Source organism: Aulonocara sp. 'chitande type north' Nkhata Bay, linkage group LG12 (assembly GCF_057382095.1).
Source record: "Aulonocara sp. 'chitande type north' Nkhata Bay isolate Kocher_YH1m ecotype deep benthic linkage group LG12, A_spYH_male_GT1.1, whole genome shotgun sequence".
Classification (NCBI taxonomy): domain Eukaryota; kingdom Metazoa; phylum Chordata; class Actinopteri; order Cichliformes; family Cichlidae; genus Aulonocara; species Aulonocara sp. 'chitande type north' Nkhata Bay.
In genome coordinates this window covers 38782620-38810240 of record NC_141355.1, presented here as the reverse complement: position 1 = coordinate 38810240, position 27621 = coordinate 38782620, and the positions used below count along the sequence as shown (strand labels likewise).

At 44.2% G+C, this 27621-nt stretch overlaps 2 protein-coding genes across 4 annotated transcripts in view; one reads left to right on the top strand and one right to left on the bottom strand.

Moving 5' to 3' along the window:
- Positions 1-337: 337 nt before the first annotated feature.
- Positions 338-8758, bottom strand: LOC147318078 (GTPase IMAP family member 8-like). 2 transcript variants are annotated; one of them, XM_086257721.1, is made up of 6 exons: positions 8627-8758; positions 6880-7078; positions 6064-6107; positions 5568-5627; positions 4222-4821; positions 338-4021 (listed from the first exon to the last, which is right to left on the bottom strand). In XM_086257721.1, exons 3-6 carry the CDS (start codon positions 6077-6079, stop codon positions 1275-1277), a joined length of 3423 nt encoding a protein of 1140 aa, XP_086113847.1. In that variant the 5' UTR covers positions 6080-6107; positions 6880-7078; positions 8627-8758; the 3' UTR covers positions 338-1274. The 2 variants fall into 2 exon arrangements, with proteins under 2 accessions (XP_086113847.1, XP_086113846.1); XM_086257720.1 differs by lacking the exons at positions 6064-6107; positions 6880-7078; positions 8627-8758 and having other exon boundaries at positions 5568-5649.
- Positions 8759-13397: 4639 nt separating this feature from the next.
- Positions 13398-27621, top strand: part of dapk1 (death-associated protein kinase 1) — a 63482-nt gene continuing 49258 nt past the window's right edge. Inside the window, exons 1-2 of one of the 2 annotated variants that reach the window (XM_086257718.1) lie at positions 13398-13544; positions 14149-14334. In XM_086257718.1, the coding sequence (XP_086113844.1) occupies positions 14273-14334 (62 nt within the window). In that variant the 5' untranslated portion in view covers positions 13398-13544; positions 14149-14272. The remainder of the gene's footprint in view (positions 13545-14148; positions 14335-27621) is intronic. The other variant, XM_086257717.1, reaches the window with a different exon arrangement.

The following is a 27621-nucleotide window of genomic DNA, read 5'->3' as shown; positions in this document are numbered from 1 at the left end:
TCTCTGACACTATAAGGCAACACAAGCTGAAAACTGTTTCATCACGGGTATAATTTCCTCTCTGTTGGCATTCCTGCTTACAAGCATCCACTGCCATTATAATGTACAAACATGAAAAGTATATTGTTAGAACAGTAAAGTCTTCATGGTATAATGTGATATACCTCTATTTCTCTTTTGCTTGGGTGGCAGCTCTATGCTTCCGTAACTTGATCCTACAAAACTGAAGAACAACATTTTAGCCCTTTTAGATTATTTATAAAGAAAGTGTGCCACATATCCATATATGTTCCCGACTTTCCAGTAATCAGACCACACACAATGCATTAATAGGAGGACATTTTATTTTTACAAACATTCTGATTACATAATGACCAAGAAACTTTTTCCATTCACTCTGATTTTCCATATGGAAACTATGGCCTGCAGGCGTATAGTGTCCAACAATAAAGTCAGAGTAAAAGTCAATAAAAACATTTCCCACGTACTGAAATAATTGTATCAAACTATATAGAAACATAGAGCGCTCAAATGCATTGTTTTATTTTAAACAGACCAGGACGAACATAGAAAATAATGTAATAACATCATATAATTTTTTTAACCCTCAATATCAGTAATTATTATGTGCATGTATTTTGACATTCACCAGTTTTATATCTAAGTTTGTTATCTTATTCTTTACAAAGTAAATTTAAAATACATTTTTCACAGCTATTTTTCTTCCCATTTAAATGAATACGACTTGCAAAGAACACATCAGAAGTTATCAATTATGTTTTTAATCCTTCCATAAAATATTTGTGGCTCATATAATACAAAATCATAAAATTAATATTTCAGATACATCATCTGTAAACTGTTCAGTATTTCCAGGTTTGCAGTGGAAATCATTAACAGACAATAATTTGGTGAATTACTTTGAATTACTTTTACTTTCAAAAGGAGAAGATAGAAAATTAATGTCCTTTTATGAGAGCACCACCTGCTGGGCACAATAGTAAAAACACTCATAGTGTAAAAATATGGCTCTAATAATAAACACAGATGTTGGTGTCTTGCTGACACTGCTGCCTTTCCAGAGTCTAAAACTGACAGGTTTCAGCAGTCTTCTTCTTCATTGCAGCAATTTTCCGTTTTGCTCCCTTGTTAATTGAAAAAACAAAAGTGGTGCTCTCTCTATCACTCGCCCATTTTAATTTATGTTCACTTTCAAACACTGGTATGAAACTCATGTGTTCTTCTCTGTTTTACTGCTGCACTGTTTAAAGTCATCAGGCTATGATGCATTTATGCTTTTGTTTATATTTCTTAATTTCTTCTTCATGCTTTTTCTGCATTTCCTCCGATTCTTTCTTCAGTCTTTCTTCTCTGTCACTGGAGACCTTGTGCAAATCAGCATAATTATGTTTCTGTTTCTCATGCTCCTGCTTCAGATTCCTTATCTCCTCATTGTATTTCTCTATCAGAGATTCAAAGTCACTGGTGTATTTCTCTTTGAAGTCATTGATGTCTTCAGCTTGATTTCTGGCCTCGTCTTCATATTTCTGCTCCATTTGTCTCATTTTTTTCTTGTGGTCTTTCTCTAATTCTTTTCTTTTTCTTTCCTCCTGTTCTATTCTGACACTGTAATCTTTTATTCTTCTGTGATAATCTTCTTTTTCCTTTTCATATTTTTCTGTCAGCTTTTTAATTTTCACTTCTTCTGCTTCTTGTCTCGGTTTACTTTCTTGATCCCTATTGTCCCACCAGTCTTTCCTTTCCATCTCCCAGGCCTCTCTCTCTCGTCTCATTTCTTCTCTGTTTTGCTCCAGCTCTCTGATGAGTTCTTCCTTTGATTCAGATTCTATTTGCTTCTCCAAAGTTTCCAGTTTTTGTTTCCATTGTTCTCGTTGAGTTTCTTCCTGTTCTTTCTTCTTTCTCTCCTCATCTTCTCTGATTTTCTGTTCTCTCTCTCTCGCTTCACGCTCCTGGTTAATGCGTTCCTCCATCTGTTTGAGTTGTTTCATACTCTGCTCTTTCTCAGATTCAAATTTAGAGATCTTTTCTTCCATTTGTCTTTTTACTTTTTGCATTTCTTCTTTATGTTTCCTTTTAAGCTCCTCCCTCTCTCTCATCATGTCTTCATCCTTCTCTTTCAGTATCCTCTCCACTTTCTTCTGTATTGCTGCCTCAGCCTCTTGGAACATCTCAGTGGTGTAGTATCTGCCACCATTGTCTTTCAACATGGCTTCAATTTTCATCAGCAGGTCTGACACTTGTCTACGGTTTTTTGGATCTTTGTTGTTGAAGACGTGGTATCTGCCTCCACAGTCTTTAATCAGAGTTTTTACAAAATCAGAACAGTCTTCTTCTATGTAACGTTCAATGGATGTGTCTTCAAGCTCATCTCCTCTGGTGAAGGTAACAATGATGAAGTTTCCTGACTTCTTTCCAAAAATCTCTTTGATTATTTTCACAGTTTCTTTCTCCTCCTCTGTAAATCGACCGATCTGCAGCACCAGTAAGAACACGTGAGGTCCAGGAGACAACATGCTGATACAGTTCAGAAGCTCTTGTCGAACTTCATAACTGGACAGTTTTGTGTCAAACAAGCCGGGGGTGTCGACCACAACAACAGGACATCCATCAATCTCTCCTGCTGCTTTCTGACATTCTCTGGTCACAGAAATCTGACTGACTTTAGATAAAAACACCTTTTTGCCCAAAATGGTGTTTGCAGTTGCACTTTTTCCATTGCCAGTTTTTCCAAGCAGCACCATCCTGATGGACTGTTCAGTTTGATGTGCATCATCAGATGAAGCCACACTCCTGCGTTTAACTTCCTGCAGTTCAGCTTTAAGTCTTGTTACCTTCTCCATTTGAGCTTTGGTGAACATGTCCTTAGTGAAGCATTTGGATCCTTCAGCTTTCATATTTTCCACTTCATGCAGAAGGTTCATGATGGTTTGCTTTTCTTTGATGTTGAGAACAACATATCGTCCTCGATAAGTCTGACAGAGCTTCTGAATGTCTTTGTCTTGTCTTACAAAGTTAACAACAGCTGTATCTGTAGGATCTGAGTCCACGGTGAACAGAATCATGGTGAAGTCATTGACTCGAGAGCTGAATGTGTCCTGGATGGTCTCTAACTCTCTCTTGTCTTCATCAGTGAGGGGAGCCACAGGTAGGACCAGGATGAAGGCATGGACACCCTCAGGATCACAGAGGGAGATACACCTGAGTGATTCCTCCATCACTGCCTTCTGAGGTTTTCCATACAAGGCAGGCAGCTCCACCAGGGAAACCCAACGTCCACACACCTCTCCCTGATGTTTAACACACTCTGATGAGTTGGAGGCTGAATGAAGCTCAGTCTGACCTAAAATGGCCTTGGCTGCTGACGTCTTCCCTGCTCCTCTCCTCCCACACAGAACCAGGTTTAAAGATGGTTTGATGAGTTGTGATTCTATTCTTCTGATCTTTTCAGGTGGTTCTTTTATGTCTTCAGACTTTGGTCTGATGGTCTCTTCGGTGACTGTGAGGAATTTTCCTTTGAGAACATCGTGCATGAGAACAATCTTCTGCATTAACTGTCGATGATCTTTTTCAAACATGTTGTAGTGTCTACCTTCACAATCTCTAAGTAGAGAATTAACTGAACGTCCCATCTTCTCCTCATCTGTGATGATGACCATTGAGTGTTTAAAGGCATCTCCATTAAACACACTCAGGGTCAAACTGAGAGTTTTTCTGCTGTGCATAGTGAAATCAGAAGGTTTCACCATCAGCAGCAGAACGTTTGGTCCAGGAGGACAGAGACTCACACAGCTCTTCATCTCTTCTCTCGCTGCTTTCAGAGACAGACTTAAGAAGTCAGGAGTTTTCACTACTGTTAAAGGTTTTCCTCTCCACTCTCCATGGAAAACTTGTCTGTCTGGAGAAAATCCTGAAAAATCATAATTTTTCTTCACAATAAAGTTACAGAGTTCTGTCTTCTTTGCTGAGTTTCCTCCAAACAGCAAAATGCAGAGTCTACATCCTGTAAAGGAGCAAAGATACAAACAGGAAATTACTCTCAGACAGTCTGACTGATCCTAAAAGCCTTTTGGTCTTTCTTCACTTTTTCCATCTTCAGTAAATGCTGCTTCATGTTCTTGGTGGATCGTTCCTTCTGAGCACTTTAGAAAGTGTCTTTATGTTAAAATATCTACAGATAGAGTTTGGGGGCTTTTTACTTACCAACAGGCTGAGGATCATTCAGAGTAACAGGAGCTTCTTTTCTTTGTTCAGCGCTGGTGTGCTGACAGGTCACATGTGTTCCATTGTTCGTTTCTACAATGCGTTCCATGTTTTCTAGTAACTCCCGAATGTTGAGGTTTTCAAGCTGCAATGACCTGTTATTACACAGTCTGATCATTTCCTGTATAGGTGTATGATACATGACACGATGCCGTAAACCTGGACGCCTGGGTGGTGATATCAGAACCAGTAAATGATCAAAGGAATGATCACTGAAGAAGTTCAGGACTCTGCAGAGTCTCGTTTTTTGATGCTCAGTGAAGTCTTCAGGCTGTAGAACCAGCAGGAACACATGAGGTCCAGGATCAGAGAGCCTCACACAGTTGTTCACATGTTCCTTTAATTTCTCCACTGAGGTGTTTGGATGAAGCAGATCTGGAGTGTTGATGAGAACTACTTCTTTCCCTTGACTGTGTCCACTGACTCTCACACATCGGTCCAGATCTTCCTCAGGGTTGAACTTCTCTCCCAGTATAAAGTTTCCCACTGAGCTCCTCTCAGACCAGCTGTTCCCCAGCAGGACAGCTCTGAGCTCAGACACTGAAACGACAGCAAACACAAACACTGAACAAAGAATCTTTCAAAGTTAATACAAGCAGCAACAACATTATATCATAGGTTTTAATTAATCTAAATTTAATGATTTTCCACTTGTAACCACTGAGTTGTAATTACTGAAAAATGTGCAAAAGTTGTCATTTTGTTTAAATATGTGTTATTTTTTTCTCGTATTTATGGATCATTACTGAGCCATAAATATATATTCACATGTGAGAATACTACATAAAGTTTGAGAGCTGAAAAATAAAATTAACCTCTGTTAAAAGCTCAGTTTTACATCCACAGAATCTGAAGACCAATTTTTTTTCTTGTTTGGCACAATTTTATTTCTATAATCTCTTTTGAGCATCATTACCACAGGATACATCACAGTTTCAATAAATTGCACCAACTTCATGTCTGTGGCATAGAGCTACATAAGCACTGGTGTCCTGAATGTTTGATCTGTTAACATGAAGTTAAGGACACATTTGATTTGCTGTAACCTCTCCCAGAAATGACCCCCAAAGGTTTACATAAAATAGTTTTCTTCACTTTTCTATACATTATATGAGCTCTAAATGTAAAGAGAGAAAGCAGAATCTGTGCACTAAGAGGTTTTCATTATTCCAAACAGGCTTCACACTTCCTGCTATATTTTGTCTTCACCTGCTCCTGTCTAATGTCTTCCACCTTAAATTGCCCAGTTAAAGTTTGCATTAAACATCTTTTCTTTAAAAACTCACTGTGGGGGGGCAGAAAATTAAAGCTGTTCCTGCGACGTCTGGGAAAAGTGTCTTGTGGTCCTGCAAAGATAAAGAAAAACATGCATTGTGCATTGAGACGTGTTATCCTGCAATGACTACATCAGATGGAACAAAGCACTTTTAATGTCAACAGCTGACTGCATGAACAGATCACATTAGTTCTGGGAAAGATTATTAAACATGACTGTTAATTTTCAGAAAATACATTCTGTCAAATGTTATTGGTTAAACACATTGTTAAAGTATGTTGCATGCAACACAGCAGCTGGTTCAGCAAAGACACTCAGATGAGACCTGCTGTAAAATATTCACCTGTAGTCACATCGTTTATCCTCTAATAATCACTTTTTCTTCATTTTTTTCACATTTCTCCAAACAGGAGAAACCAAGAAACAATGAAATTACTGTCAGAGAGTGCTTGTAGAGGGAGGTAACTCACAGTTACTGCATGTAAGTGTGACAAAGTAAGACTCACCAGATGCTGCTGCCATGCTGTCATTCAGCTGCAGAACTCACTGACTGTGGAGTTAAAAGAAAAAACAACAATGACAGAGAAAACAGTTTGTTTTTCATGTTTGAACCTCTGACATCGAAGGAGTTTTGCACAGACGGTGCTGGATACAGACACTTGGATGGTTTTATGTAAATATTCACAACAAAGCGAACAAAAACTAGTCTTCAGAAGCACGACTGCCTGTAAAACATGGCAGAAAGTCCCTTTCAGACTGTTGTTCACTTTAAGGTGAATGAAAGTACTCTCAATGAATCATATTCAGTTCTTCCAAATGAACTCTCCTTATTTGAGTCAAGAATAAAGTTGGTGGGGTTCAAACTGAAATCCAAAACTTTTCCGTTTGAGTGTCTAGTGAAGATCATCCACCCTTATTTCAGCATTTACTTAGTGGGTTATTCTCAGTGTCATTTGGCCATGTTGCTATCATGACTTATCTAATATTACAGACTATCTGCAGGGCAAAGATATGACTGTTTTTCAGCAATAAATACTTCATTTGTCAGTGTCTCGAAAAACTCATTTAAAGGATTTGCACATGTCATCATATACCCAACACATGTAAGTTCTATAGAGTCTTGCTAATGACCTACTAATGTTCTTCAGGTGTGTTGCAGCAGAGACATTTAAAAGTTTCAGGACACCGGCCCTCGAGGACTGGAGTTTGACATCGCTGCCATAGAGCAGAAACCCACCCCAACCCCATCCCCCCTCCTTTGTGGGGTTTTCAGTCTGAGTCTCAGGATGTTTGTGTGTATTACTTCTAGTCTATGTACCCACCTTGCTTTTCTTGTGCTACAGCTCTCTGATCACAGCACCTGTTTCACACTCTGACTCCTGGGAAGGATTTCAGTATGGCACCTGCCTGCCCTCTTGCCACTGCTTTGCACTGGATCCCTTTTAACTCGGGTCAGCCCAGCATCGCTCTCTTCAGCTCACCCGGATCTTCAGCTGCTCCTCAAAGTGTCACCAACTCTGCCTGCAACATGAGTCATCTTCCTCTTTCAAATACATTCAAGCCTGGAGAAGTTTCATACCCACAATAATCACCCACTCCTCTGTCCACAGTTACAGCTTTAGATCTCCACACTACGAGTTATGTTCAAACATCAAGCCCTGAATCCCTCACCAAGTTTATTCCTTTGATTAAACTTGGAAATAAAGTTTGAAAATTGCTCTGCTGTCTCCACAGTCACATATTGGGCCCTTTGTAAGCTTCTGAGCTCTGAGTGGTTTTGCAGTGTGTACAGACACATTTGTGTTCACCTGTCCTGATAAAACACCTGGTCGCTGTGTCATCAAATACATGCTTAACTGCATCTGCATGCACATCCAACAGCAATGTCGAGTAGCCCTGACCATCACTGCTGAGGTCATAAATAAACCTCCAGATTTGCATATACGAGAACTCTGAGAGGTCAGGTTACTCTAATATTTGCTCCCACCAAGCTTAGAGGCTTTACTTGATGAGTTTGCCTCTGTTCAAATTAAACAAGGTAACAAGAAGTCTGTGTTTATCTGTACACAGTGGATGTTATCTACTCTGTGGTCAATGTTCACTTGTTTCAAACGTTATCATTTTCTTCTTTGTGCATGCTGTTACTCATCGACTCACAGGGCGTGATACATTTACTTTATATCTAACTGCAGGTCAAAGGTCGGCTTTATAAATATGAATGTGAGTTAATGATTTAAAAAAGGCCCTTTCTGAATATTCTCTGCTATCAGCTTTATGTTCCTAGATAATCTGAGACTAAGACTTATGAACCTTTTTAAAGATTAATACAAAAGTTTCAGACTTTGATGCAGACGAGAAAATAACAGCTACGGTCACAAAAATAAAAATACTTGAATACATAAAAAGAAAAATACATCAGGTTATGATGGAATAAGCACACGACCTCATTCAAGTTGGGTTTTTTGTTTTTTTACTACAGACTAACAGGAGGTCACACAGGTCACAGTGAGTATTACATTACTGTTACTCAGCTGTATTCCACGTATCGTATTTATTACTCTGATGTCCACAAACTGATGAAAAGAAGGAAAGCATCCATAACTGTGATTTAAAAAAAAACACACCAGATGGGACATGACTGTCTGGAACTTTCTGAAAACCAAATGTTATTTTGACGGCTCCTGGTTATTAACATGAATAGAAGCTGCACTAATACACACAGATCTACATTTACACAGTTAATATTCTTACAGTTAAATATTATACTTTTATTAATGAATTTTTTATTGCTCCTAACATTATGGCTGCAATTAAGTTCATCGTCCCTGGACTTTAGACTCTCCGCTCTTGAACAACAACGCACTGCCCGGCTGGATCAAGAGCGCAACTTTATTAAAATCTGAACAAATTTAAAACAGACGAGCTTTTTGACACGAAATTTAAAAAATCATTTCACTGGATTTTTGTCTTTGAGATCAAACGTCACAAACAGAACCACAGGGATCCTGCAATCTGTGCATGGACTGATTTTAGTTCTTATTATTGATCAGGTCATCCTGCAGATCTTACCTGAGCTGTGTGTCTGTGACATCACTGTGCTGGGAGCAGAATTCATAAAGTGACTCTTCAGGTCTTTTAGCTAAAAACAGTCGTCATTGATATTCCACACGTTTCATGCGACATCGCTTCAAAGTGAAAACTCACCTGTAACAAAGTCGTCTCAGCAGAGTGGGCGGGAGTCTCACTGCTGACATCACTGAGACACCTGAACACCTGATCAATGTTTAACCTGCAAGAAAACTGAGACTGAGAAAATTTTACAGCTGAATAAGACCAAGGTTTCTCTTCGATAAGCAGCCTGCAACTACGTCTGCTGGTTCATTCTTGCATTGTGAGCTGTCAGATTTTAACTCTGAAAAACAGCAGAATTCACAATTTACCAGAGAATCACTGAGAGAGAGAAATGGCATCAAAGTAGGTTTCTCACTGTGGCCAGGCTGACCGTCAGAGCTCTGTTGAGCCAACCATCCCTTTAACATTAACTAGTAATGACTTCATGAACTTCTTCACAAATAACATTTTAACCATTAGAAAAAACATTACCAATAATCATCCCACAGATGTAATCTGTGCATGAAGCCAGATAACACACACCAATGAGTTAAACTGCAGGAATGTCTTAAAGACATAAAGACCTGGATGGCCGCTAACTTTCTGCTTCTTAATTCAGATCAAACTGAGGTTATTGTACTCGGCCCTGAAAAGCTTAGAAATATGGTATCTAAGCAGATTCTTACTCTAGATGGCATTACCTTGGCCTCCAGTAACACTGTGAGGAACCTTGGAGTCATTTTTGACCAGGACATGTCCTTCAACGCACATATTAAACAAATATGTCAGACTGCTTTCTTCCATTTGTGCAACATCTCTAAAATTAGAAATATCCTGTCTCAGAGTGACGCTGAAAAACTAGTTCATGCATTTATTACTTCCAGGCTGGACGACTGTAATTCATTATTATCAGGAAGTCCTAGAAACTCCCTGAAAAGCCTTCAGCTAATCCAAAATGCTGCAGCAAGAGTCCTGACAGGGACTAGAAAGAGAGAGCAGATTTCTCCTGTTTTGGCTTCCTGTTAAATCCAGAATTCAAAATCCTGCTCCTCACATACAAGGTCTTAAATAATCAGGCCCCATCTTATCTTAATGACCTTGTAGTACCATATCACCCTATTAGAGCACTTCGCTCTCGCTCTGCAGGCCTACTTGTTGTTCCTAGCGTATTTAAAAGTAGAATGGGAGGCAGAGCCTTCAGTTTTCAGGCCCCTCTTCTGTGGAACCAGCTTCCAGTTTGGATTCGGGAGACAGACACTATCTCTACTTTTAAGATTAGGCTTCAAACTTTCCTTTTTGCTAAAGCATATAGTTAGGGCTGGACCAGGTGACCCTGAATCCTCCCTTAGTTATGCTGCAATAGACGTAGGCTGCCGGGGGATTCCCATGATGCATTGAGTTTTTCCTTTCCAGTCACCTTTCTCACTCACTATGTATTAATAGACCTCTCTGCATTGAATCATATCTGTTATTAACCTCTGTCTCTCTTCCACAGCATGTCTTTATCCTGTCTTCCTTCTCTCACCCCAACCAATCACAGCAGATGGCCCCGCCCCTCCCTGAGCCTGGTTCTGCTGGAGGTTTCTTCCTGTTAAAAGGGAGTTTTTCCTTCCCACTGTCGCCAAAGTGCTGCTCATAGGGGGTCATTTCTCTGTATCTATTATTGTAGGGTCCACCTTACGATATAAAGCACCGTAAGCAGCTGTTGTTGTGATTTGTTGCTGTGTAAATAAAACTGAATTGAAAGTGAAAGAGCAGCAACTGTCCCAAAGGAAAGAATGAAACAAGATGGTCAGACAGATGTTTGTTATTAATTCAGTGTATTCGATCACTTTGCTCAGTTATCATTGAATAATGTTTACTTGCCACTGTGGTGAAACAACCTCAGAAGCAAATTATAACTCAGACATGCGCGTGCATGTGGCGCTCAGCTCCCTGGACAAACACCACAACACCCTCTGAGTGCTTCCTGCTCCACAGCAGTGTCTTCATGTCCCTGGACGTTCATGTTGGTGCAGTGGTCCTGGATACAAGCCTCCTTATTGGCTCAGGTGTTTCTATGTGCAGTTTGCCAGGTCTGCCTGTGCCAGTCCTAAAGTTGCTGAGTGTTGGTCTGATGCTCTTACACTGAAGATAACAAACTCATTCACGTACAGTAAGGTGATGATAAACTGCAGTCTTACTTTTGTCTTGATTTTAAACAACAATTTTCAGATATTTGCTTCAGTTTTTATTGCTAACATTGAACTTTAATCTGTGTACTTGGTTTTATTTCTTATTGGGTGTAGTTTACCATTGTGGCCACCAGATGGCGCACACTACGTGTTTAAAGTGAGTGAAAATGAAGCAGTTTTTGCTCCTCACTTAAATACTTGGACAGAGAGACTTATTCCAGTGTTTAAACACTCAGTTTAAACACTTGGTGTATTTTCTATCTTCTATGATCAATTAAATCTGAGTTTCACAAATCATTGAATTTTGTTTTATTGTTACGCTTGTGTCCTAACTTGTATGAAACCTCTGACAAAGCTTTGGGTTAAGTTGCTGCTGCAGTTTGTTTCCAGCATCATATTTTAAAATGACACACAATCTTTCAGAAGAATGAAAGAACACCAGGATCGGCTCTGCAGCCTCTCCTGCTCTTACTATAAATGACCAGAATATGAAATGAATATTTTGGGGCTTAAGCTGTCACATCACTGTTATTCTGGTGTTAATAGGAGCTGATGGAAATGTCAGAGGTGGAAAAGCTGCTGGTTAAACAAAAGAAAAGCCAAAAGATAAACGAAGTCAGCAGACTTTGTTTCCTCTGAGGGCGGTAATCTGTTTAATACTGGCTGATAATCCAATCCAACCATTCGGTGCACCGACGACATCATCTTCTTCAAAACTCTTCATCTGTCCCTCTGGCTTCAACCTGTGACAACAGGAGTCGTTTAATTTTCCTCTTTTCAGCCCAAACGTTCCTCTGCTGCTTTAATCATCTCCCAGTTTCTTTGGTTGAGATGTTTGACTAAAAATAAATAAATAATATTTTTAAATATTAGCTTTTTAAATCTATATATGAAGATCAGCTGCTGAGAAAAGACCCGCAGCTGTGATCAGCTGTAAACATCTGCTTTGGTTGAACATGTAAACTATGGATCAGGCATGAAGACGCCCAGAGAGGGAAAGGTCAACAGAGACTTTAATGTATAAAGTTTGTTCCCTTGTTGATCATCCAGACTGTAAACTGCCTTTTTACCCTGTGTGCAGGAGCAATTACTGAGTTATTCATTTATTCTTATACATCACATCTTTAAGAGAAGTTTTTTACTGAAAAACACCAAAATCAGGTTCATGCTACAGTGTTTAGAACTTTCTTCACAGACTGACAGATAAATATCATCTTTTTAATCTCATATTGTATTTTACTTTAGATACTGGTCATGTTTATTCTTCTCTCTCTTAAATAAACATAAATACATTGTTGGTTTCAAATGCAGCTGCAGTTAAACCAACAGTTCTTTCTCAGTCTGCATTCACAAACCCCAGAAGCTATTTAGAAAGCACAAGGAGCAGTATGTGCAGTGTATCGTCTGTCCAGATGTCTGACACCACATAGAAAATCATTCAAATTTAATAAAACATTGAAGTCATCAGACAGTGTTAGAAACATTCAAACCTTGTAAGATCTGAGTTTCTCTGTCAGCAGTCACGTCTCTGCTGTTAACGTCCTCAGCTGCACCCAGAGGACACTTTGATCCACTCACCAGAGACTTTATCAATCCTCAGTCTTTATTCTTCCAGCAGAAAACTGTTTTCTATGTCTCGTGTGATGATGATTCATCAGAACGCAGTGAAAAGGAGCTCATCAGCATCAGCATCAGGCCACGGCTTGACTGGAGGTACGGACCTCTTTTAAAATCTTTCGATGGGGCTGGAAACAAACTTGTGCCGTCCATGCTCCCTGATGTTTTGGTTTCCACTCTATAAAAATATTATTTCACCATAATAACAACAAATATCATGATGTTGAGCCAGCTGACACATGTGTCATGTGCTTTTTAGAGAAATGTAGTTCTGCCTGATACAGTTTGCATGCTTTAACTACTGATTCCTTTTCAGTGCTGCATTACAGACACATGCAGGCATAACTATTCGCTCTTTAATTGTAAAAAGACTTGAGGTGAGGAAAAACAATAAAATAAGTAAACATTTTATTTTTGTAGATGTCTAATAACAGCTTTGTAATCCTCAATTGTTATTAAATATTTATTTTATCTAAATAAATAACTGCTGACAGATGTTAATTCATTGCAATAATGACAAAAAGTCTGGATTTTGCTACTTTTACTCTAAAAATGAAAAAAAAAACAGGGAATAAAATAAACAGATTAACATAAAAAGTCTGAATTACATAAAAACGTATTTTTGCACAAATTCTCAGCTTCTGTGATTCAAAGTGGAGGTTTGCTGCCCTCCTGCGACTGAAGGAGCTCACACACCCACGCTGCCTTCACGACACGTAGAAACTCGGACATCTCATCTTCGTTTTACTAAAAATTCGGATGACAAACACCCGCCGATTATAGTGACGTTTAGTAAAATCACTATTTAGATTTATCCTTTGATCTGTTGACCTCATCGTTGTTCGTTTAACGGTAACACGTGAAATACACACAGCGTGTCCTCCGGTCGCTCCAAGTCTCCGATCTCCTATTTAACCCCAGCCCGTGAACGCAGCACCAGGACCAGCCTGCCTCACATTGTTAACGTTGATTTCTCCCGTTCAAAGCAGCATTTTGTCTTCCGTGAGCCGAACCTGGATCACAGCCTCCCACTAACCGCATGAAATCTCGGCTTCGTCAGGCAGCGGGACCCCCACCGACACACGGTAAGACCTCCACGGAGTAATCTGGAAACCCCCCGTTTCCCGGTGAGAAATCTTTCCAGCTAAGGTTCATGTCTCAGACTCCGGAGGAATAAAACGTTACCGGGGCGAGCCGTGCTGTTACTGCGGGGGGAGCTGAGGGGTCTGGTGGTTAAAGTAGTTTTTTTTTTTTGGGGGGGCACTTTGGCACGCACGGTTAAACCGGGTCAGACACCTGTGCGGCTCGTTATTCTGACTTTGCTCAGCAGTCATTTTCCTCACCGGGCTGAAAGCAGCCGCAGGAGGAGGAGGTTAGCGTGTTTCCCATGGCTACACCAAGCGTCCACACGGGGGTTATTTGCATTCCTCTCCGGCCTGTGGCGACACACACACGCACGCGTTATTATTATTATCTTAAAACTGGCAGCCAGATAACTGCGCCGGGAGTCCGGGGGCAGAGCGGCCAGGGCAGCTCCGGGGGTCGTGACGTCGCCGGGGCTGCAGGTTCACCGCTCCGTCACTTTGGGCTCCTTCTGTTGACCGCACGCCCACCTTCCCCCGCAGCCGCACGGTTTCATAATCTAATGCTCTCGTTTCTTCTGCCCTCCTGTTGATCTCCGTGTGGAAGCCCGAGCATGAGGAGGATCGGTGGCCGTTACCCTGCCCACACCGGAGGCTGCTGGTAGGGATGGTGTGGCTGTGAAGAGCCGGTGTGACGCGCCTGTGGTCGGGGGAAGAAGTGCCTGGACAACATGACTGTTTTCAACCCGGAAAATGTGGAGGAATTTTATGACATCGGGGACGAGCTGGGGAGGTGAGTCCACACCGAGCTGATTTCTAATGCGCATCAACTTCCCGTTTCTGTGCCCGGGGCGGGGGTGCTGGGAAAATACCTGTTTCTCATTAAGATAATAAATGTTTCAAAGTTTATTTAGCCCACATGTGCAGAGCTGTGGTCCACGCGTGTCTGAACCCCCCACTGTGAGTGAGTGAGTGTGATAAGCTGTGATTAATGCAGTCTATAATGCAGTGACATCAGTGATGAAGAGTTGCTGTGTCTTCCTGGGCTTTCTTGCAGGAGGCTGATGTAGATCTTTGCAGGGAGAAGGTGTCCATCCTGGCTGTCACTCCGTGTGTGATTGGTCAGAGGTGGATGCTGATGATCAGGGTGAAGAAGCTGACTGTGTATGAAGCACTGTGACAGAGCTGGACCTGAGTTTGGTTTGCAGGGCGGCTCGAATGTGGCAGATGATTCCAAACATAACGTGTTTGTTGACTGGAGCAAACTGCTGACCTGGCTTTACCTTCCTCATCGAAAATCTCTCGTGCCGTCATCTTTGCTCGAGCTGAGCTGACAAAACCAGTCAGGGAGTGAGTTTGTTTGGGCTGTTGGAGAAGAACGAGGACGTGCAGCAGCACAGTTGATCTGGATGTTTTGAAGCCTTCATTTGAACCAAATCCAGGTTTTGGTTAATCGAACAGCTTCACAAATGTTGTTTTTTAATCATAAGTTAGTTTAAGTGAAAGCAGATTTTCCTGTTTTCACTGTGACTTTATTGCTGATTCGGTAAAAAATGTCATTACGTAATAATAAAGGCAGAAATGATGCGTTCCAGCTCCCAGATGTGAGAGTCACAGCTGTGGAAGTGAGTTTGTGGTTATGAAACGTTGGTAATAATCAGCCAGCTGTTTTCTGCTCCTCGGCCTTTGTGGCGTTGCTGATTGTGTGTCGTGTTCACCTTCCTCTCTGAGGAAAGCCTGCGCGGCTGCAGCTGCTGTAGCAACAGAGACGATCGGGGAGCTGTGTGTGATGGGATTGAGTTTCTGGCTGAGGTAAAGTAGACGGCTACGCCAGCGTGATCGTCTCGATTGGCTGTTGCTCCAACGCTGGGATCCGCTCTCTGTTGAGGAAGGATGGGGAGAACAGGGAGCTGATATCACGTCATCCGCCATCATTATTGAATCATCCTAAATATTCCAACATCTGCAGTGTTGGGATAGAAAATATTTGCTCGTGTCGTCAGTCCTGTCATTTATGCATGCTGTTTGTTGGAGAGCGCTCCAGCAGCAAGGACTCAGAAATGAGTGTGTCTGTGGGAAACTTATTTTGCATGGGCACAAAGAGGCAAGCGCCATGTGTGCAGCTGGAACTAGACTTGTTCTTGTTTCTGCTGCGTCTCTTATGCGTGAGGCTTGTGTTACTTCTCTCATCAGTCACTCAGAATCTGACGTATCTGAGTCCGGTGACGTCCTGCAGCGTCCTCAGGCGTCTGCTTGCCGCCGCGTCACGTTTTAATGAGCAGATCTTTCCCATAGATGCTGCACACAGGTGGTCTTATGTAAGACTCGGGCGCACTGATCACTCCCAAACTGGGCCTGATACCTCTGCATTAGCAGCCCACGTGTGTTGAAACGAGGCAAACGGAGACATTTCTGTGCAGCTAAGCGTGCTCGCTGTCTGAATTGGAGCACTTGTACTGTACAAACAGACGAGCTGCACAGGAAGAAGAAATCAGAGGTTCTGGATGAAAATGCAGAAACTCCAGTGACAGTGCAGTCGTTATATATTTGTGTTAGTATTGGATGAACTTTAGCATAAACCAGAGTCTGTTAATGATGAAAGCTGCTGAGTCTTTCACTGTAAAGCCCAACATGCCTGCAGACTGAGGGCTTTTGATCCGACTGTACTCCAGGCCTGCTGCTGGCTGCACTTGGATTAAGGCCCATTCAGTTTGGCAAAATGGGAAAATGGGAATTTGCCCAAGCGGTGAGTCTATCCTGTCACTGACACCGACACTGCCTGCTTATGCATGGAGGACCTGATGCCCGGTGAAGCCGAGCATCATGCATGAGCATCTACGCGCAGCGAGCACGCAGGAACAAAGCCAAAGCATACATGTTAGCAGTGCGATCTTATATAATGCTGTCTATGAATGTTGCATTATTGCTGAAGCTCTGCTCAGAATCGCTGCTTCATCTTGATTTGTATCACCTCTGTGATCGGTGTGCCATTGCTCGCCCAGTTTTCCGAGCCTTCCAGAACAAAACCTGGAAAACTGGAAATATTAGACGCGCCTAATAAAGTGTCAGTCAGAGAAACGATTGTGAAACTGCAGGTCAGCCGTTGAAGATCCAGGCAAAGCATCAAGTTGTTGCTTCCAGAGCTGCGCTTTAAAAAGTGTGATGTGTTTGCACAAGTGCATCAAACTCATCCCTTTGAGTTTTCCCCAAAAACAAAAGTGCAGCATGGAGTTTAGTTTAAAGGCCTCCTGACAGATGTTGACCACATCTGTGCTCAGCTGGTCTCTGTAACTGCTTCACAGAAAAGTCTCACTTCACGCCTCAGATTGTTGAAGATGTCGTAGTTTGCCAGCATCTCAAAGGGTCTGTTGTTTGACGCCTCCTCAGTGTGATGCTCAAGTGTCGGGTGAAGCACCGCTGCAGTGCTTTAATGGTGGTGTGTGTGTGTGTGTGTGTGTGTGTGTGTGTGTGTGTGTGTGTGTGTGTGTGTGGATGTTAGACTGCACAGACACAAGCATTCAGGCTCAGAGCTTCTGTCGCTGCAGGGCTTTTTTTACCCCATCAAACCTTTTAGTTCCTCCAGTTAGATCAGCAGAAATAGAAAAAGCTGTAATTGCTTCCATTATCAGTGCCTCTGCAGTGCATTATGGGTCGTGCGTGACAGCCGGCGTGTGTGTTTTCTTAATTAAATGATTAAGCAACGGTGTTTGTGTGGTGCTCCTCTGCAGAGGCCTCAGTTAGCAGGTGCTTTATGACACATAATACAATCAGCTGTCCATGCAGGGAGTTCCTCGCCTCGTCGATGGACTTCAGCTGCACCTCCTTGGGCTGGTCCTCAGTGAGCCCAGTGCAGCAGGACTTGAACCAGTTATCCACCTGCTGCAGGTGGTTGTTAGAAATCTCCAAACTAGAAGGCTCCGACTGCAGGGTGAGACCCGCTGGAGAGGCAGCTGAATGAAATGCAGCTCTGACCTACGCAGGGAGAAAGCTGGAGATGATGCACGACTCCAGAGACAGATGGGAAATCACCGTCAGTGCTGGTCGGCTGATATCTGATCTCTGAGTGGATGCCAGTACTGCTCTAGAATAACAGTAAACCTCTGTAGGTCTGAGCAGAGCATGCGGTCATGCTGCATGCAGCAGGCCTGCGTGAAGAAACGGGCGCAGCTTGCACTCCGGTCATGTGAGTCCAGTTCTGCTTTCCTTATATTTTGGATTCATTTATTTCTTTTGCTGTGGGAGATTCAGGGCTGTCACGTGTTCAGAGATACGCTGACTCAGCCTTTCTTTCCTGATTGAGAGAGAAAAATGACACGAGCCCACTCCCACTGTGGAATCCATTTGCTGTGTGCTTTTCATCGGGTCCACGTGGCAGTTTTACACTTTGCATATTTTTGCAGGGCTCTGCTGACCGCTGTGTGGCTCTCTACCAGTTAGCCCTCCTATTGTGTGTGTGTGTGTGTGTGTGTGTGTGTGTGTGTGTGTGTGTGTGTGTGTGTGTGTGTGTGTGTGTGTGTGTGTGTGTGTGTGTGTGTGTGTGTGTGTGTGTGGAGGAGGAGGGGAGGCTGTAGCTCTAAAAAGATTCTGCAATGCAAATGAAGGTAGAAGCTTTAAGCTGAGGCTGCGTTTGGGCTTCATCAGGAAAAACTCCCCAAAGACGAATCGCTGTGAACACAAAACAGGATTATTTGAAGAATCCACCCAGGATCCTGTGTCCCGGAGTCCCTGAACAAATATTTTCTTCATTTATTGTTTATGGAGGACACCGACAGTAAATCTGCTCCAGACAGTCAGCAGCAGGAATCAGCCCCAACCAGCTACTGACCTACATTTACCCCCCACCACCACCCTTGGTTATTCTGTTGGGTGGAGGGGCAGTCTGGGAAGCAGGAGTGGCCTTGATGAAGCCTGTCACTCAGCCACCCTCCCCCCCCGTCCTCCCCCTGGATCCCAGGGAGCGGCAGTGCGGTCCTATCAGGACTACTGTGCTGCAGCACTACATTAGCTCCAGTATGGTCGTTGCATACTTTGGTGTGACTGTCCAACACAATAGGTTTATAAAAACCTTAAAGTGGAGGACTTTTGAAAATGAGCACAGGGCCGCTCGTCTGCTGACGCCTGCTCTGCATTAAATCCATCAGTGACTGTGGGTGTGAACAAAGACGAGAGCACCGCCCGTCAAAGCTCCATCGCAGCCAGCCCGCTGCATGAAGGCAGAGAGAGGCAGCACTGATGCTGTTGTACCGTCTGCACTTTGTGTTTTTATTGCTGTGCGATCTCATCATTTGCATTTTGGAAGCCTCGCAGGAAGCTGCGTGTCTGTGTCGTCTCTCTGAACTGTGGTCGCTGCCTGGATGCATCTCGCTGTCACATCTATGTATCTGACCGCCACACCAAAGTCAGAGGACTCAGCATCCTCCACGTCGTTGATTCTGCCGTCATAAAGATGCACGCGCTCAGTGAAGCCAGATGGAAAAGTTTTTCAACCCGCACTGAGCTGCTCTGTTTGCAGTTTGTCCAAACTGGCCACAGACGAGCTATCAGGATAACAACACGACGAGCGTGTTCTCTTAGTCCTCGCTGAATATTCAGAGGCTCTGTGTAAGAAGTGATTTGCAGCCGATCTCATGCTGACAGAGTTCAGCCTCAGTCTGAGTGAGAAATCCTTTCAGCGTTTCTTCGTTGCCCACATTTAGCATCATCTGTCCAACTGCACGTTTCTCTGATCGTGATATTAGTACGTGTCACAGAGCACTGAGAGAGGCTGCTGTGGGATACAGCCATTAATCCTCCCAGATTTCAGGGTTTTTTCTGATCAGGCGTCTTTTATTATTGACGTATCCCTGGATCATTAAATGAGTAAATAAAATATAGAAATATTAATAGAATTAATGCAATTTTAAAATTTGTTGTTATATTAGTTTATTGTGTAATAAAACAAATCCTTAGAGTGATTTAAAAGGACTCTTTTAAAACCATTTCAGGACCGTGTGCGCTGCTTTTATCCCCGTGCTCGGTGCTCGGCGTCGGGCAGGTTGGACGAGCTGTTAGTCGATCTGTTGAGGAAGCTTTAGGCTGCAGCAGCAGAGGCCGAGCAGTCAGCCCCCTCTGATCCTGCAATGTGAGGAGGTAAAATAACCACGTTTCAGTCCATATGTTCCAGCTTATCAGAAGATTGGTGGTAACTGGAAACCAAGCCTCAATAACCAGGTCAAAGGGCCAAACTGGGAGTCATGTAGATGCTGGTCATAAATCCTGATCAGAGGAAAACATCCCGACTCTTGTTTGTGTATCTGCTGCTTCGCTGTATGTATTTACATTCAGTCATTGAGTGCACGCACACCCTGAGCTTCAGCCTGCCAACATTAGCAGGAGTAATAAGTAGTACGTGAGTCAGAGGAGCATCTAATGTTCCTGCGGCCTCGAGATTATCATTAAAGACAGACGAGGTGGGAAAAACGTAAACAAGACGAGTCAGCTGTGAGAAGAGTTGATCAGGACTCTGAGGCTGACTTTAGTCTGTTATTGCTGCACTTAGACTCACATTGAAATCGGACTCACTTGGATTAGCCTCAATTATTTTCAATTAATCTCTGCAGTCAGGGCGGGATGATTGGATTCCTGCCTGCTGTGGTAGCAGGTGAATGGCAGGGAGCGGCGCTGTGCGTGAAGCTGAGTGTGTGTTGGAGCGCACGTGGGACGAGCTACAACCCTTTGCGGTCAATTAGGAGAGACGTGCAGGCGGTGGAGCGTGGAAACCGAGGGGTGGTAAACGGTGGAGGAAGACAACTTCTCCCGTTTCTGTCTCTCGTCTTCTGCAACGTTCCAAGCTTAAACTCTCACGCAGGTTTTCCTCCTGCTGTGAACGAATGTGACGACTGCACTTAGACGAACGCCACGCAGCCTTCTTCTCTCGGCACATAAACGACTCCAAACTAATGAAAACGTGCACTTGGAAGCTTTTGTTTCACGTTCACTTGAACTGATATCGCTGCGTAACTCGTCTCGTTCCTTGGAATATCTGTCTCCTTTTCACACATGCTCGCCCACTCGTGACAGTGAGGGCCAATCAAAGGCTGCGATGAAAGCAGCACCAGACCACGGAGGTCTGCAGATGCTGCTTTCAGTATCTGGTCAGTGTGCAGAGAGCAGACAAACCCGAGTGGGTACAAACAAACAATCACACCAACGTTGGGTTGATACAAAGAAACTTTCACGGACGCTGAACCTGTGAGCCGAGAAAGATGCTCATTTGGACTCAACTACACGTCCAACTCGTCTCTGCGTCCTGTGTGGGCTTACATGAAGGATCGTTTGAAACACTACGAGTAAAATCTCATTAATCCTTGAGCGGATTAAGTTTCACTGTTGGAAAAATATTCTGAGGGCTTAAAGTATAACTATTGTAAACAGTGTTTTAGGTAAAGCCTCATTTGGGCTGCGGCGCTGATGTGATGTCACATGACTACATGTCAAACCTCAGTGTTGATCAGGGAGCAGACATGCAGTCTCGCTCTCTCTGTCAGTTATTTGGTGCCGTTTGGTCCGAGTTGCGTTCTTGTTCCTCACGTTAACAGGAATTCTTCTGACCTTCACAGATCCTCCTGACAGACGTTTTCAGCTGCGTGTTTTTAGTTGGACTCGTGAGATAAGGAGGGAAACGAGCAGGAGCTTTCAAAATGAACTTTTAATTAATGCTGACAAAGTCAGAGGTGAGGTCACATCAGCTCAGAGCGTCTCTGCTCAACCTACAAAACCAGTCTGCGCCTGCTGATTTCCCCTGAGTCACGGCGGAGTTAACCGGCTCGAAACTTGCTGAATGTCAGTTTCGTCAGACATGCGGGGCCCTGTTTGAAAAAGCAGGCAGAGAGAAGGCCCTCCCCCTGCTGCCGTCTCCTCGGTGGACTGTGCAGGAGTCCAGCACTTCCCTTAATTTACATACAGTGCTAAATAAAGTTTGTCGTGTTTTTCTTTAACAAATGCAGCGCGTTAGTACCCACAGCAGACAGGTAACTCATCGCCTCTGTAAACACGTCTCTAACACGCTGAATAAATGAGCATTTTTGATTCTTAGTACCAGAAGCTTTCGCTCATACTCAGCCTATAAACGCACCAGCAGCCCCACAGACTCGTCGTGATTGTCAGACCATCAGACGTGACGATCGATCGAGTCGGGCGGACGGGGCTGTTCCAGCGACTCGTCAGTGTTTACAGCCTGCAGATGAAGTCACGTGTCGATTGTACAATATGGGCTTAAACGTTCATATTTCTGTAAACATTAAACATGTTTGATTAATTATGAATTCAATTTATTTACACAGCACCAAATCACAACGGCCTCAAGGTGCTTTATATTGTAAGGTCGACCCTACAATAATAAGTACAGAGAAAAACATGAGCAGCACTTTGGTGACAGTGGGAAGGAAAAACTCCCTTTTTAACAGGAAGAACCAGGCTTAGGGAGGGGCGGGGCCATCTGCTGTGATTGGCTGGGGTGAGAGAAGGAAGACAGGATACGGACATGCTGTGGAAGAGAGACAGAGGTTAATAACACGACTGATGCTGGTGACCAGTTTGAGATGCGTGCGCCTGTTTGACCATCAACGTCGGTGCTTTGGGTGAAAGAAACCTTCATGTCTTCATGACTGATTCATGATGATTTATTGTTTTGAGAACTTCACAGTTCATCAGCTCTCTCCACTGTTTCACCTGGTTTTTTTCATTGTTTTTCTACTTATCTCTGGGTGTTTGTACACATCAGTGTGGCTGCGAGGATTCTTCCAGGATGATTATCTCTGCTTGCTGGCATTCAGTCCTCTCAGAGTTACAGCTGGATCAGAGCAGGAGTCTGTTATTGTGTCTCTGCAGCGTCTGAAATCTTTGAAGGTCCTGGAGGCTGTTGGTCGTAACAAGTGTGAAGATGGCAAAGGAAACCTTTCACCTCTCCTCTTTACCTTTAAGCACAATGTCTCCATTGTTTGTGCCGTGGAAAGCTTGGGCCTGGGGGAGGTGACTGACATTCCTGCCACACTTGAATGTCCTTTCACTCTGGCTGCAGACGAGGGCAAACACTGCCTGCCTCTCATTTAGCTTTCTGTCAGTTATCTCTCCATCAGAGGAGACATTATTAGTTCCTTGAACCTGCAGTTGTGTCTGAATGAGACTCCTCCCCCCTGAGTCACACCTGGCTGCCAGGCTGGGAAACAGCTGAGTGGAGGAAACAGGCTGTTGAGCAGAAAGTTAGCAGTCCTGATGTGAACGCTCACAGGGATTTGAGTCTGCTTCTGGTCTCGAACCACCGATCTTTTATCTGTTAGGCAAAAGTGCTCACCACCAGGCCAATGTAGTCACTTTAAAAACCCTCACTGATCTTCTCTGTGTGTGTGTTCATATCTTTGTGAAGTACAAAATTTGAAGTTTAAAGGCCTTTAAGAGGCTCAGAATGTGATTTTTGATGGTAAGGGCCCAGGGAAAGCCTTATGTCAATGAGATGTCCTCACTGAGTTTGAAAACGCGTTTGTGTGTGTGCTGATGGAGAGGTGGCGTGGCCCGTACACAAACACATACAGGTGTGCGACACCTGCTACACAATACCGTTTTGTGCTCTCCTGCAAATATTTAAGTCCCCGAGTATGTTGTGACATATAAATGATGAAGTATTGCAATCAGCTGCGTCTCCTCTGCTGCAGCCACGAGCGGGTGCACTTTCAGAATAAGAGCTTTCATACTGACTGCAGACAAATAACATCTTATTTTAGAAATGCTAAAGTGGGTCATGTTACATCCAGGTGTGTTGCTCAGGTGAAGTCTGTTTGTTGGAAACACGATGTCAAACATCAGACCGATCGTTTCATCGCTGTTACAGCTGAACAGCTTCTGGATGCGTCGCTGAGACTCAGCGGGCACCTTTGCATAACAGACTAACCACGCGGGGAGATAACCACGGTAAGGTTGGGTCATGTCCACAGTATCAGCGCTCCTTCTTACAGTCTTATTATAAGATCGTTGAAACTGGTTTTTAATATCTGTGGAGCCTTTAAAGCCGAGGGGAGCGATGCTGCGGCCTGTCGGAGGTGCAGTGACGCTCTCAGGGCGTTAATGACGTTTAATAACTTTCACCGGTGTCAGAAACACTGCTGATAAAATGCTTATCTGAACACAAACACTCGCACACGCGCTGTTTACACCCACCCAGGATTATACCGCACTCTTCCTTCCTCCAACCAGCGCCGGTTCCTCAGTCTCTCGGCCCTGTTGCCGTGGTTACCCTTCCGCCGTACACAATGGCGCGGCGGTTGCGTAATGTTTTTTCTGCCGGTGCAGTTTGTGGCCCACACTACCGCAGAGTGGGCCGGGAGCACTCCACGCCGGCCTCCCACACTTGGCTCCGTGCTAATGAAAAGCCTGGCCTCGCCGGGAGTCTTCAGGCTGACGCCTCGGAGCCTGCGGCCGCTGCAGACGCTTTGTCCTCTGACTCCTCTGAGCTGCAGAGGTGCTGCAGTTACAGTCTGATCTCTTGTGTTTCTGCTGAGACTCAGCCGCCCGTGGAAACAGAACCGGAGTGAAAAAGAGCGACTGGCCTCTGATTGTTTTACCCTCGTGTCTATAAGGAGGATAACCTGCGGCTCCTGCATCGTGCTGGTGTGATGAATGTGCCACGACACACCCGTGACCTTTGCAAGCAGAGCCAATCAGATACATTGAGGAGTGTATGTTTCATTGTATGTGGAAATGTGTAGTCTTCCACTCACAGGCCTGATTCTCTCGTACTAACAGCAGTTTTAAAAACCACGCAGCATCAGATGATCAGCGCTGAAGCTGCACAGCCCACAGAAATAACGTGAAGCTGCGAACTCACCAACAAAAGTGTAAAACTGTGCTGATCATTCAGAGATGTAGCATCTGCATCAAGGCTGGCTTATTAAATTAAGTACAAACTATAACGATGCCACTTACACACTGTTTATGCAAAACTTTTATATCTGTTTGTTGCTGCTCTCTGGACGCCTGCTTTAATGTAAAGATGAGTTCAGTATAAAGGAGAAGCAGCAGCCGTGTGTCGCTGAGAAAAACCCTTTGACGGTTGTGACTGTCAGTAAGGTTTCAGCTGGTCTTACTGTAAAATCAGCTGACGACGAGAGCGGCACTCCAGGTTCAGATTGGGAGGGGCAGTAACTGATTATCATCTGTCAGCAGTCTGTGGTTTCACTTCACTGTTTCTGCGCGTTGTCGTCTCTACTTATTATTTCCTTCAGCATGTTTGCAGCCAACGATGCAGAGGAAGTGTGGAGAGCTGAGCAGGAACAGGCTGATGTTGTGAATGTGGACGCAGGCTGGCCTGCAGAGCGCTGGGACTGCATCCATCCCCCGCGAGCCAAAGACAATTTAATTAAGTAGAGAAGCTTTAATTGAAGTGAGCAGGCACGTTTAAAGGGATGCATCGCCCAAAACGAAGGCGGTTAGTTCCCTTCTCTTTATATGATAAAATAAAAACGACACAGAGTCTTTCAGGGGTTTGTTGTTGGAGAAAGTGTTCTTGTCGTCGTGTTTGAAGGCGTTCAAACCTTTGTGGAGACCTTCCTGGGGGATCTGATTCAATCTGAGCTGGTGTCCTCTGATGCGCTGCTGGTTTTCTCTCACTGTGCAGCAGTTTGGCACCGATGCAGCCATTTGTACCCCCATCAAATATTCATCTCTGATTTTAAAAGCAAAATGCGCCGTTGCTCAGCACCCCGAGCGTCCGTCAGTGTGAAGCTTTGACAGCGAGCAGCGAACCACTCAGTGCGTCGAGGTCGTTACCTGGAAGGTGAGCCAGAAACCTGCTGAACATCTGATGGAGCTGCTGGCCGCGGTTTCTTAGTGCTGATTAAAGGATGGCACAGTCATATATTTCACATTACACGAACAAACCTTTACACAGCAGTGTTTTTATAGCCGTACTGTACGATGAGCATTCGCACAGACGGGGTCCTCGCTTGGAAACTGCACACAGACAGAAGGTGAAGATGACACATTAGTGTACCAAGGAAAAAATAAACATTTTATGTCATCTAAGACCAAAGCTGCCAACATCAGGAAACAGTGCGGGCTACTAACCCTCCGCAGTTTCAGGTATTCACGTCAGGTCTTTGCAGAAACCCTCCTGCAGCAGAACAGCTTCCTCTGCTGCCAGCTCGAGTCGTATACACACACAGTTGTCACACTGGATGCATTCACAGCTAACCGCCGCTGTCCACGGAGACGGCATAGAACTGCTGATGCTCGTAACTGGTCAACCTGACGTTTAAAGATGGCTGCACTCGTTTACATCATAAATGCTGGCAGCTAAACACATGATTTCATTTTTAAATGTCGGTTCTGCTGCAGCTCTGACTGACAGCAGCACCTGTCTGAAAACCTGCGAGGTGAGAGGTAAATGAAGCGGCGTGCTCCTGCAGCACTATGAGGCAGGAAACGTGGACGTGGACGTGGACTGGCATAAACTGTCATGGAGCCACAGTCAGTGCAGGCGTGTGGGTGCTAGCTGCAGGAAGCCCAGGCTGCCGGTGCAGCAGATCGATCTGACGGTTTGTGCATGGCCTGCATGTAAAATATGTTTTGTTATCAAATCGTGTGATTAACAGTTTCACACGAATCTTAAACTCTTTACTATTCTATACTAATCTAGTCTGTTCCATTCTACATTAGAGGGCATGCACTTCTATGAAAGCACGTCTCCCAGAGCGCTCAGACTAACTCGCAGCACAGGGTCTGATGTCCTGTCATGACTGCTCATGTGACCACAGCCTTCATGCAGGGTGATGACAGGACGACGCTGGTGTCCTACATCAGGAGGAGGGGAAGCCTGTCTGAGCGGGGCGGACGCATCAACTATAAAACTGTTTATTCCGCTCACCGTAGATGCTGGACTGAACGCGACCTGCAGAGCAACACTTGAGTCTTAACTGCTGCCGGGCGCTGCAATGGATCAGGTTAAATATAAAGTGTGCAGGTCACGCACCTATCCAGGGTTTGACGAGCACGCCTCGCTTTATCTCTCCCTGGCAGGCCTCGCTGATGAACGATCCCATCAGCCAATGATCGGGCAGCATAAAAGCCGCTTTGTCACAGAGCTGACGGGCAGCGAGCCTCGTGCCAGGTTACAGCGGCTCCCTTTTATTAGACGCCTCCATTATCGAACCTGAAACATAGACCTGTGTTTAATGGCCTCGGATCTCTTTCAGTGATCCGCCTCCATCAGTGGATGATGAAGTTGAGACGAGCACAATCACCCAAAACAGCTTTGGGAGGTTCATTTAAATAAGCTCATACATGATGATCGTGAAGACCTTTGTCTTTATTTATCACATTATATCCTACAGTAGTTTATTACTAATGCAGGAGAAACACACACACATGCAATAGTGTGACTTTCACTCATGCTGGGACTGTTTTCTTTGTAAAGGCTGACAGACGTCCGTTTATACTCAGATGTTTCGTTTCACCGTCTTTACAGGAGACGTTTGATCTCAGGTGTTTGCAGCGATCGATGTGAAGCGCACCGCCTCACTGATGTGTTTGAGTTTTTTGCAGTTACATTAGAACACAGTAAAAGCTCCTCATCAAACCCTCTCTGTTCACAGTTTAAAGAAAAGCAGCGTTTTCAGCTGTTAGTCTGTTCAGCACACCAACACATCAGCTCGAAATCCAGAAGACGTTAAACTGAAAGATGCTGCATTTTTAAACGATGCAAGCCGAGAGCTGCTGGTAACGCCTGCACGCCTAAAGACAGACACTACGTCTATTTGAAGTCTGAGTTACTGTTTCATGAAGGACGATGATGATGATGATGATGGCTTCAGGCTGTGACTTGCTCGTAACAGAGCAGTCTGCACAAAAATGAACAACATGGAGAAAAAAGCAACAAAGCAAAGTTTGCTGTGGGGTTTGCAGCGAAGGACGGCGAGCGGGAGGTGAGATCGCACTCGTTGTTTCCCACTTACTGAATGTGTCGTCCTCCGTCGGTCCGAGTGCGCCCGCGTCACATGTGACAGAGAAGCCTCGTGGGCGCCTTCCCGAAGCTCTTCCAGCCTGCCCGCCA

Bases quoted from the DNA above. Each gene is read 5' to 3' on its own strand.
- LOC147318078 (XM_086257720.1), bottom strand. From the start codon at position 5,649: ATGTTTTTCTTTATCTTTGCAGGACCACAAGACACTTTTCCCAGACGT. The intron at 4,822-5,567 runs GTGAGTTTTTAA...CTGTCGTTTCAG, and splicing joins TAATTTTCTGCCCCCCCACA to TGTCTGAGCTCAGAGCTGTC. The intron at 4,022-4,221 runs GTAAGTAAAAAG...GCTCCTTTACAG, and splicing joins GAATGATCCTCAGCCTGTTG to GATGTAGACTCTGCATTTTG.